At 38.0% G+C, this 12,575-nt stretch overlaps 1 protein-coding gene across 2 annotated transcripts in view; it reads left to right on the top strand.

The window, feature by feature from the left end:
• LOC139731003 (CD9 antigen-like) overlaps nucleotides 1–12,575 on the top strand; it is a 172,667-nt gene that overhangs the window by 94,801 nt on the left and 65,291 nt on the right. Inside the window, exon 1 of one of the 2 annotated variants that reach the window (XM_071641878.1) lies at nucleotides 12,283–12,547. The exons of the other annotated variant lie outside the window; for it this stretch is intronic. Coding sequence (XP_071497979.1) covers nucleotides 12,482–12,547 — 66 coding nt within the window. The 5' untranslated portion in view covers nucleotides 12,283–12,481. Of the gene's footprint in view, nucleotides 1–12,282; nucleotides 12,548–12,575 lie in introns of those variants that run through there. 2 annotated transcript variants of the gene reach the window in all.

The following is a 12,575-nucleotide window of genomic DNA, read 5'->3' as shown; positions in this document are numbered from 1 at the left end:
AAACGGTCTTGTACATTACCTACGTTACCATGGAGATTCAGGTGTCCGGAGCCCTCTTGCAACCCCGATGCTTGCACCCGTTACGTTTAACACAAAAAGAGGCGAATCGTACGAAGAAAAAAAAAAAGAAATGGCTAAACAAGATAAGGAGACAAGTAAGCAGGAGAAGATAAAACTCAGTAAGATCATAAGAAAGACAAAAAGAAGAAGAGAATATGGAACAAGATAGAAAATAAGACCCAGAAGGGGAAGAAGAAGAAGAAAAAAAAAAGAAGGATAGTAATGGAAATAAGAGAAGTCAATAAATGAACCCCCCCAAACCCCCCCCCCCCAAAAAAAAAAAAACAAACAAACATCTAGATGGGAAAGAACGAAATGCTCCCGTATAGGTTGGCACGAAGATCATATTAACATAGTTTCTATGTTTGCATTCTAAAATCATAGTAAGTATTGTTTATAGTATCAGCATCATGTCAATTAGTAAATGTACAATAGTTTTCTATCTTAATGATTATTTACTATTTTTGTTGCCATGACAAAGTGCATTGTTTCTTCTTTTTTGACATCATTCGTACATATACTTTATATCGTATTTGAAAAAAATGCCCTTATCAGACGAATAGAAGACAAATCGAAAACTTGTACCGCTTTGAATCATGTTCTCTTTTTCTTTTTGCGATGATGGAAAGAAGTAAACTATTGAATTGAATTGAATTGAATTGAATTGAATTGAAGATGCGAAAAAAGAGAGAACAAAGCAGAAGTGACAGGAAATATGGTACAGGAGACAATACATGGGGAAAAAAGAGCGAAATGTAAGAAAGGAAAAAAAAAGTAAGAGAGAAAAGTTAAACAATATGCGTTGTTTATGACAGGACTTATCCCCTCAAAATGTTTCCCTTGGGTACTACAACGATTTTTGTTTCCTTGTGGGGCATATTCCCGGCCTCGAAATGCGAAAAAATGATCTAACCTACAACAACATCAACGACAGCAACAAAAAGAAACGAGACAAACCGGGGGGGGGGGGGGGTGGAAGCATCAGATTAATTAAAATTATGAAGCGCCCGATGACTAGTCTGTTTTGGGTACCCTGAAATGTAATTAATTAACTCCATTGTGAAGCTGATTATAATCTTTACCGGCTATACTGGAATTGAACAATTGGAGCACGTATAATGTTTCCTTAGAAATGAACGTAAAACAAGAATATGGGGTGTTTCACGCGTCTACACAAAATGAAAAGCCATATCGGTCGACTGACGACTGAGTGATTACGCAATGAAGGGATAATTTTTCCTATTCAACTACACTCGAATTTTCACTTAATTTACTCATTATTAAATGTCATGGACCTATGTGGATTCAATCGATTCTATCTTGCGAAAAACCCATGTATGTTTAGAAATGATAACTTTCATTTTGTGTCTGCCTGTAATGAAACGTTTGCTGTATTCTTCGTGTTCTGTGTACTCTATACTCTCTTCCATTACTCTGTCATATTCATGCTCTATAAAAGACAACCTGCACACAAAATATCGTTCGCAAATCAAATTGTTTCAAAATATATGAACACAATTATTGTGTACAGTGATATTGTTCTGTGTCCGAGTGCATGTCTGTGTTATACAAGTCTTTGTGTCACTTTTGAATGTAGAACAGCGCAACTGAAATGAAATGAAAAAAAAAATAATATCACAAGATTCAACCCTTGAATGTGATTTGAGACAAAACGCATTAATTTAGCAAGATGATCAGACAGCAAAATGATAACGGGATAATTGAATTCCAACCACTGCTGGCAAATTGATGAAAGAGTGAGCACAGTCTCGAATTCAACGAATTCAAGACTTACCTGTACCTTTCGGACAGTGAGCAAAAGGTCAAATGAAATCGAACCTGACGTCCACAGTCGTTTCGGCAGAGGTTGCCAGTGGCAATAAATCGCTACCGCGGAGAAACTCACTCAGAGGTCATCGTTCGCGCTCGGAGCGACTGTCTCAAGAGTCTGCGCAGCAGGCTTCCCATGTTTATCTTTGATGCTTTGTATTTTACTTTATCTCATCATGTTGCTTGTGTTTTCACTGGAGCTAGGATTGTGTGTCGTAAATTGAGACGATGGCCGCAAGCGGCGCTACGGATATTTCTGACCTTGATAAAGATAGAATTTTGAAGACAGAGACTACACTTTCCGACCTTTTAATCATGCGATGGGTCTCGTTGCGTCGGCATCCTCTGGAACTCTGAATTCCAACGAGAGGAACATTCTCGTTTCTCGGATTGCCTTCCGTAGGAAAGACAGCAACAAGAACAACGGAAACGGGGTGCAAAGAAAGCGAGGCTCGGATAACGGAAGGCATATACATATACCTCGGCTCGTTTGTGTGGAGTAGAGAAATGTAAGATAGAGGAGAGGACCGCCGTAGAAGTGGAATTGATCACTATGCATGTCGTAATGAAATATTCCTGTGCGAAAAGTCGCCTGCTAAGTAAACGGACAACAGTCATGACGAAAACACAAAGGTCTTGTGAATGTTGTAATTACAAGGAAGCAGTAGACAGTGATCACGTGGCACACCAAGCCCGTCGAGCCACCAACGAGAGGTCACGTACTCGATTTCGACTTATTTGCTACTACAATCGAGTAGGCCTAGTTACCATACCCTGTCGTAACTCCTTCTACAAGTACAATATAGGCTACTGTTACTGATAGTTAGCAGCAGTTCTTTGGTTTTCAATGAATGGCATTTAATTGAATGTAGCACTTTCATGGTAATTCGAACCTATAGAACCATCACGTGGTGAAAAGAAACCGCCGCCAACAGCTAAAGTGTCAATAACTGTCATACTGCTGCTGGAGTAGTAATTGTATTAGTAGTAGTTGACGTTATTGATAACAATAGTTGTGTTAATAAATTGTAGTTAGTAATAGTGGTAACTGACAATAAAAAGGGAAGTTGTGCTTGGCTACTATGCATCTGAAGCTGAATTAATGTCATCGCCTTTCTAGGTATCAGCTACTTTAATAGTTTTGTAGATCGCTAACTTTGGCAACCTATCATGCCTATAGAATGCAATAATGATATACAATCCCAAGAGAATTATTTTCGTCTGAAATAAGGACAAGGAAAGCAAACACAATGGTTTTAAAAGGAGCGATGTATCTTCTCTCCCATGACTCACCCGAAATCTAGTCCTGCGTCATTAATTGTCCCAGTATCATCATGAGAATGGGGAGCACCAGTGATGAATGTCACCGTAGCGTGGTCGCTAAAGACTCTTCATCAAAAGAGTTTTATCACCTCGTAAGGGGGAAAAGCCCACTAGAGTATTGTGAATCATGAAATGCGCACCGCGCCGCGATACACTGCTATATGGGACCATGGCTCATGAACTTTGCTCAGTGCCGTACGAATTTCGATGATGATTCATAATTGACAAATATCGCGAATCAAGGACAAACTCTTTCAATCATATATCTCATTTCGTTCCTTTTGTTGATGTGAAGTCATGCATCTCCATTTAATAGACACACGGCTCCAGCGATCACAGTATGATTCATCGTACTGTCACTAAAAGATACAGTATTTCATATTGTTTGTTTGTTTGTGTGTGTGTGTGTGTGTTGTATGTGTTTGAGTGTGTGTGTGTGTGTGTGTGTGTGTGTGTTTGTGTGTGTTTGTGGGAGATAGTGAGAAAGACAAAGATGTTTGTGTGTATTTTATGGACATGGCCTTGAGGCCAACCTGTATGTTGTGACTATACTTTCTTGAGGCCTTAACATCATAATTGCTCTCCCTTATACCGCTCTTTTGTGAAGAAGGAATTCAAAGGAAATAATTTCTGATGTTGTCGTATAGAAAGGAGATATTTAATAATTCTATGTGCTGTCGTAGAAATAACACGAAATCATGATTATCTCAACCAATGCGTACAAACATGTTCTTTAATACATTTATACGCATAGATTTCTACTGTAGATGATCCATATAATTACTAGTATATAGATAGATGTCGAGGCAGATAGAATTGTTCTAGAAAGAGAGGGAGATAATATGAATGGATATTTGTAGATAAGTAAATAGATAGATAGATAGATAGATAGATAGATACATACATACATACATACATACATACATACATACATAGATACACGAATAGATACATAAGTAGATAGATAGATAGATAGATAGATAGATAGATAGATAGATATAGATAAGTAGATACATGAGTAGATAGATAGATAGATTGAGAGAGATAGAGAGAGAGAGGGGGGGGGGGGAGGATAATGGAGCAGAAAGCACGCCAAACATCAGACAGTATTTCATATCGTCATTGCCACAGTTGAAATCCGTCCGCTTCGTATACCATGACGGACCAGCCGAGACTAACATTGACTCGCAGGTCACTGTACGTTTGCGGAACTCTCGGTTTACCCTCGTGTGACAGAGTGCAAGAAAGATGAGCGATGGATATTAGTCTCTTCTTCTAGACCCCTCTTTACCAACATCTTTACCACCTACATTCCCTCGCAATATAATATACGCGTGGGACATTTTTGTGCCGACAATTTTGTAACGGTGGAAAGAAAAATCTTCAGCAGCTGCTCTCATAAGCCGCCATTTCATTTGCATTTCGCAAAGAAACAACGCTGTGAAATAAAAAAAAAAGACTATTAATTTTGATTCTATGCATCTATAGGCTTCACAACTTATTGTGTTTATACTATGTTGATTTTGATGTATTTAGAATTGACGTGTAGTTTACTTTTTTTAGCATGATATGTTACATACAATTATATTCTTTGTTTGAGATGAAGATGAATAAATGAAAATAAATCAAATTTATGTCATATAATGTGTTGCAGTGCACTCCCGTTATAACAAACACAGTTATGACGAAATTCTCATTACAACGAAATCAAAATTAAAGTCCAAAATTATCATCTATATCATTTATACCGCATTCTCTTCGGTTTTAAGGACATTTCGATATAACAAAAGAAAACCGCCTGTCCCGAGGACTTCGTCATAACGGCATTACACTGTACTTCCAACACGTCCAGTGTGTGAGCAAAATTGACCGCGCAATTTGTCTTGTGTATTTTCATTCCACCGTGATCATCCTTGCGTCCTCTGTCTTCATCATAGCCATCTAAAAAAAGAAAAGAAACAAGAATAAAGACAGAAACAAAATAAACTCTATTGAGATTTCGGATCCTTAGTACAGAGTGTCCTCCCCCCCCCCCCTTCATATTGTATATTGCCACCTGAGGGCGGTAAATAATGCTCTAAACAAAATAAACCCGGCGAGAAGTAATAAAGTTGTGTCACATTTTGCTGTATTTTGATGCCACTTTGCCCCATTTTTTTGTCCCCGCCGAACGAGTTCGAGCAGGGGACTATGAAACGGGCTCCGTACGTGTGTGTGTCCGTGTGTCCGTCCGTCCGTCCGTGTGTCCGTGTGTGCGTCCGTGTGTGCGTCCGTGTGTGATCAAAATCTTCAATTTGCTACTTCTCTGTCATTTATGAGCCAATTTTGATTCTGTTTGCTTTATATGATAGCACTACATGGGAGCTTTGAAACTTCTACACAGAATTTCAGTCGTGACCTTTGACCTTGACCTTTGACCTATATTGTACATTTTGCTACAAAATGCTACTCCTTCGCCATTTCTAACCCGATTTCGATTCCGTTTGCTTTATGTGATGGCACTAGGTGAGGGCTTCAAAACTCGTACACAGAATTTTGACTTCTTTGACCTTTGACCTTGATTTTTTGACCTATATTGTACATTTTGCTACAAAATGCTACTCCTTCGCCATTTCTAACCCGATTTCGATTCCGTTTGCTTTATGTGATGGCACTAGGTGAGGGCTTCAACACTTCTACACAGAATTTTGACCTTTGACTTCTTTGACCTTTGACCTCGATTTTTTGACCTGTATTGTACATTTTGCTACAAAATGCTACTCCTTCGCCATTTCTAACCCGATTTCGATTCCGTTTGCTTTATGTGATGGCACTAGGTGAGGGCTTCAAAACTTCTACACAGAATTTTGACATTTGACTTCTTTGACCTTTGACCTTGATTTTTTACCTATATTGTACATTGGCTACAAAATGCTACTCCTTCGCCATTTCTAACTGGATTTCGATTCCGTTTGCTTTATGTGATGGCACTAGGTGAGGGCTTCAAAACTTCTACACAGAATGTTGACCTTTGACTTCTTTGACCTTTGACCTTGATCGTGATCTTTTGACCTATATAGTACATTTTGATACTAAATGCTACTTCCGGCGGGGACATATTTTACGCACCGCGTAATTTCTACTTTTCCTTGTTCTCATTTGGCTTGAGGGACACCATTTAGAACAGAAGTTATTACTGATGACAATCTTATTCTGTGACGCACGTCAGAACATGGGATAATGTGGCAATCTGTAATTATTGCGAAGTCATATTTTACCTGCGTAGTTCAATGTTTCCCGTTTTTGTTGTTTATGTTGTTTTTTAACAGCATATTGTGACCTTTAAACTGTGCATGCTGTAGAGTTGCCTCCATAGTGATTGTGTGTGGCAATGTTCATTTGTTCTCAGTCGTATTATTCGCAACCGAAAAATATGCGATAATTCTAAAGTGTTTCTATGGATTCCATTATGAAGAAAATAAATGGAAGAAACTGTAAAAGACGATAACAAGAAGATGAAGAAAGTAATAATAATGCCATCCTACGACAGCAGAAGGGATGTGATCATGATGTGCTCTGTAAATTCTTAACAATTAAACCTGAAACAAATTCTTCATAATAACTGTCATTATTTAACCCCCCCCCACACACTTGCACACATAAACATGAGCTAGCGCAAAAATCTTTCCGTTTTTAATAGTAGTGTTAGAAGCCGCTTAGTTTTGACATCAGAGAATGTAGCACCGTCAGCTTTAGTAATAGCTCTTTTAAAGTGTAAGTAGTCGGGATAACGCTACATCAAGTGACACTGACCCGGGCATTGACCGTGACCCATTCCAGTTTACCTTTGGGAGCAGTAATATGAAAAAATTTCAAGATGTCACATTTGATGCATATGTGTAGGTCTGTTGTATCACAAAACATCCTACCATATAAAATTTTTGCAATAAAGCCTAGAATATAAGGAGATGTCAGTATTTTTCTCAATGAACCATAACTGTAGACGGTTTAGTCTGGAAACATTTTTATTATAACTGTTGTTCACATTGTGTATATTTAACAATACTTAACATCGATTATACTGGTTCAAATTTTTACATCGGTTGTTTCTATCCCTAACTCACATCTTAGAACTATTTTAAAGCACTAATGATGGGTTTTTGTTTCATCTGCAAATGGTAAATTATGCCTTTAACTTTCACTCGATACTTTGACCAGATGGCGAGCAAGAAAGACCAGTGAACGGTCCACTGGTAGACCGTTTGACTGGTCGAGAAACGCGTGTCCACGCCTCAAATTTATGCATGTATAGCACAGAGCTAGAATGAAAAGGTCGCAGGACGAAGTAGGCAACGTACATGTGTGTGATTGTATGAATAGGCACTTATACTATTTGTATAAAAAAAGCACATATTACGTAGTATGCGTTATTATTGTCTCTTTTGATTTGATTTGATTTGATTTATTTATTCTCTGTATGGCATCATTTTACGATTCCCTGTTTTTAGCAATGTCATCAGATGTCAGATATACATACTATGGTTATTTCCTACGATTTCAACAATTTTCATTACACATTTATACGTCTGTGATATACATGACCGGTTGCTAACATTGAGCAATGTATCTATCTATCTATCTATCTATCTATCTATCTATCTGTCTGTCTCTCTGTCTGTCTGTCTATCTATGTACCTACCTGTCTATTCATTTATCAATCTATCCATCCATCCATCTATCTATTTATCTATCTATCTATCTATCTATCTATCTATCTTTTTATCTATCTATCTATCTATCTATCTATATCTGTCTATCTATCTATCTATCCATCTATCTTTCTATCTATATCTATCTTTCTATCTATCTATCTATCTATCTATCTATCTATCTATCTATCTATATCTATCTATCTATCTATCTATCTATCTATATCTATCTATCTTTCTATCTATCTATCTATCTATCTATCAATCTATCTATCTATCTATCTATCTATCTATTCATCCATCCATCCATCATCCATACCTATCTAGATGCAATGTAGTCATTACACGCACAAGGAGGAGAGCATTGACAGATTTATTACGTAACAATGGCGTTCAATTTAAACGTCATACTTTGTTATCACATGCAATGATGGGATACCGAATAGTTACTGTACTTATCAACGTACCTTAAGTTAAAGAATAATAGATAAACTCAGGAGTAAGTTAAAGAGCGCTCCAACAAGTGAACTGTAAGTCATGAGACAGCTCAATTGTTGGAGCGCTCTTTAACCTACTCCTGATTTTATATATTACGAGAAAAGAATGAAGAAGACATATTAGAAGGAGGTGACAAGTTAGTGAAGCTGTTTGATGTATATTGAGTATATACGTATTTCCTGCACTGAATAATATCGATGACACTTTACGTCGATGCACAATAATTTTCAACCAAATTTACCCACGTGCTCTTACAAGACACTCTTACGAACGGAAAGTAACAAGGGGTGGCATTGTGCGAATAATGTAAGAAACTTCCATTATTGCTTCGTATCTCCATTGCTCCATGGGTAATTGGCATTTAGTTTCGATGTGCATTAAGTGTTTACCACTCTAAATCTAACTAGGTTTGCATCGCCAAGCAATTTGATAGCGCATAAACAAACGATCTCTTGATGTTCTATATTTAGTGCGTAAAACATCGATCAGTCGTCTCAATAGCAGCGCAATTGGACAATTACGTTTCCCAGAAAGTGTCAGTATTGTGTTTTACCCTCGACGTTTATAATTATGTTAAGTTTCGCATAATGAAATATCGTGGCCATGACCATGTTTATTTGTTTCTTTGTTTGTTTTTTGTCATTCAACGAAGTCACCATTCATTTTGAACAGCTCTTGAAATCTATGGCTTTTAATTCCTTCGTTGTCGTGGGGTTACCTCTCTGAGTGTAATGTATTTGGCAGCTAAAAGCTGATGATCGTATCGGAGATAAGATTTAATCATGACTTTATTCAAGTTCAAGGTAGTGTAAATGGAACACAATACACATACAAAAACCAGGTCCACCGTTTTATGCAACACGTACAAAATGAGTTGTTTGAAGTTGCATCACTATAACACTACATAATTACATAATTCATTTTGTATATTACACACATACACATATTATTATACACACATACACATAACATTGTTATCATACACGCATATATCTGTGTGCAAATTTGTATAGATAGAACGTGCGAGTTGTTGATAAAATTTATACTAGTAACTTTCAAGTTCAAGTTTCAAGTTTGTATAACATTTATTTTCCATCTTTTTTTCATGTAGGAAATCACATGCATGAAACTATTGTACAGGAAGGCAGAACCTCAAAAAAGCAAAGCTTGTGGTGAGCTGCCTTACAAAATACATTACATCACAAACACACAAAAAAAACAACGAAAACTTGATAATAGTTCCCATGACAACATTGAAATGAAATATTCCTCAAAGGGAGTTGTACAGAGAGGCAACAATGAGTATGAAAATATGTGACAAGCTACAGGCTATGGCAAATGTTGCATATACAGCAAACCTCGCACGAGCCGAAGCTCTCTTTACTGCACTATGTTTCAAGAAATGAACACTGTCACTTTCATTACTAACCGTATAACCACCTCTAAGCGATTTCATTTCACTCCTCTCACTTTACTTTTTCTTTCAGCTAATTCGTAATGCTGGAATGTATTGCCTAAGAGATAATGTATATGAAACAACAACAACAACAACAACAACAAAAAAGATACAAGAGATAAATACCCGCATGAGGAGTGAGTATGAATTCTCGTTTTTCCCAGGAGAATGGTCGATCGATACAACACTTCACATCTGCCGTAGATGTTTGTACAGTCGCTTCTTGGCGGCACTTCTCAGTATTGTGATGAAATCGTAATATTATAATTCCCTTACCGCGTGAGGGCGTCCATTAAGAGTACACGTCAGTGCTGTAATACGTGCAATGTGCGTCCATAGTCATTCCAAAGTTTCTTGTCATAAAAAAAAAAACCAAACAAAGCATTTGTTTTACTGTTATAAGTTTACTGTATCTGCTGTATGCCCTTCCCACCCTGCACAAAGCAATTTTTGGTGAAGATAATGAGGAAAATCATAATAACGACAACGACGGCTCTAATGAGGTCAATGATGACGATGATTAGATGGTGATTCTGTCAATGATGACGCTCATAAAAGTCTCTTTGACTGAAGATACCCGGTATCCACAGACCCAGGATCGACTGTTGGGGATAGTGATCATTTTGATGTTGCACCCACATCATACTGAATATACAATGTATTGCCAAACTATCAAGTCCACTCGTGCAAAGAAGAAGGAACACGTTACGGTAATGTCGCCCTCTAGCGACAAACTCTGCACAGTCGGTTCCTCCCTTTCTTTCTTTCTTTCTTTCTTGTGTTGCCGAAAGAAAAGAGAGAAGTTCATTATTCTAGCTCATGTGGCATCTTCCCAGTCTTGGTGTCGAATATCTAAAGTACACTGTACTTACAACGGAAAAACTGCAATGGTCAATTACTCATATAATTCAAAAGGGGAAATTGTTCCAAGCAAACTGAGTTTGATGAATATGAGTATACGGATGCCCAAAGCGTTCAACATGACGGCATGACAGGGAACGAGGAACGTTTTTAGACACTAGTACTGAAATGTGTGTGTGTGTGTGGGGGGGGGGTTGGGGTGGGATTTTGTCCTCATATTACACGGAGTAGGGTAAACGGCAGCACTTTCTTACAAGAGGAAGAATCTGCCGCTGACCCGGAAACTTCTATAGTTTTATAGTGATTTTCCCCCTTTAATTTCTTCATTGATTCTGTCTGGGTATTTTGGCTGCGGTATATGGCTGCTGATATATCCATAGCAGGATGAGAGAGGCTTTGGTATTATCAAGCTCACTATGAAAATATCGGGCGTTCTGAAACTCAAATACACACTGGTACTGACACAGCAGACTTTGTGTGTGGCAGCGGGCTAACCTCTCCGATGCTCACATCCACCTGTCCCCTAGGTGCACGTGTTGCCCAGAGCACCTGTCCGACAGGTGCGCCGCCTCCTATCCGGGCCATTCGCTTGGTCGATAAACTTTTTGAAGTGCCGCGCTTTGCTGCGCTGGTGGTAATCGGAGACCAAGTCACCAGAATTGTTAGCTTTTTTCCGTTTTCAAGTGGCTTTTTTTTCCCTTTATTTCTTCCTGTTCAATTTGTTCATTTACACTATCTCTTACAATATAGTAATAGTAATAGAAGTAATAGTAGTAGTAGTACTATCTGTAGTAGTAGTAGTAGTAGTAGTAGTAGTAGTAGTAGTAGTAGAAGTGGTAGTAGTAATGATAATAATAATAATAATAATAATAATAATAATAATAATAATAATAATAATAATAATAATAATAATAATAATAATAATAAGGGATATTATCCTTTATTAATTGATACATTTCTGAATAAGTTTTCCATCAATTCATTCACTGCTTTTCTCGTATATTTTGAATCTATTTTCTGTACTCGCTCATGTATATATTCATTCGGGAATATTTTCAAACAAAGTGAGGCTTTAGGACAAGCCCTGAAATGCAAAAGAAGGAGGAGAAGAAAAAGAAGGAGAAGAAGAAGGAGAGGAAGAAGAAAGACGAAGGAGGCAGAAAAGAAGAAAAGGAAAAAAATGAGTCAGGAGAAGTTGAAGATTGCTATTATTCTCCTTCACTAGAGACTACTTCCAATGGATGAACCCTTAGTAAGCAGCAAATTGAGCAATAACTCTTTCGTTGTTAATTCCTGTGTGATTACAGTATACGCACATGCAGTCGGTCACGCCCTCTTTCTCAATTCTGAGGGGTCGGGGGCTTCCCCGTTGCCCCCTCTATTGTTCTTAGTAAATTTAGAAGCTTTGAGCTTTTCATCCCGAAAACAGCCATCCAATCCGCGCTCTATTGGCCACGTATCGACACTGAGAACGGAAAGCAAAAACAACAAGAAAAGAGGACGCGCACACTCAATTACGTTTCAGACTGCTGGTGTACCTAATACACACACGCCCTCTACCAAATACCATCCATCTGGTAGGCTTCCATTGACGTGGTAGAGTAAACCATATGTCTGGGCCCGAGTCCAACTGAACGTTTACTAACTTTCAAAAAAAACAGCGAGGAGTATTTTATTGTCCTCGTCATTGTGCGGAGGCTTGTTAAGTTTGGATATATTGTCAATTCTTTGAGGTTGTTGAGCGGGAAGACCGATTGAAGAAACCATGGCGCTTACGGGATGTGTCGGCTGCGTGAAATACCTTATGTTTGCCTTCAACTTTCTCTTCTGGGTAAGTGTGATACAGATTTCTCCGCAGT

Source organism: Diadema antillarum, unplaced genomic scaffold (genome assembly GCF_040938485.1).
Source record: "Diadema antillarum isolate AM-2024a unplaced genomic scaffold, OU_Dant_1.0 seq00000348_RagTag, whole genome shotgun sequence".
Classification (NCBI taxonomy): Eukaryota; Metazoa; Echinodermata; class Echinoidea; order Diadematoida; family Diadematidae; genus Diadema; species Diadema antillarum.
This window is presented reverse-complemented; position numbering and strand designations above follow the sequence as displayed.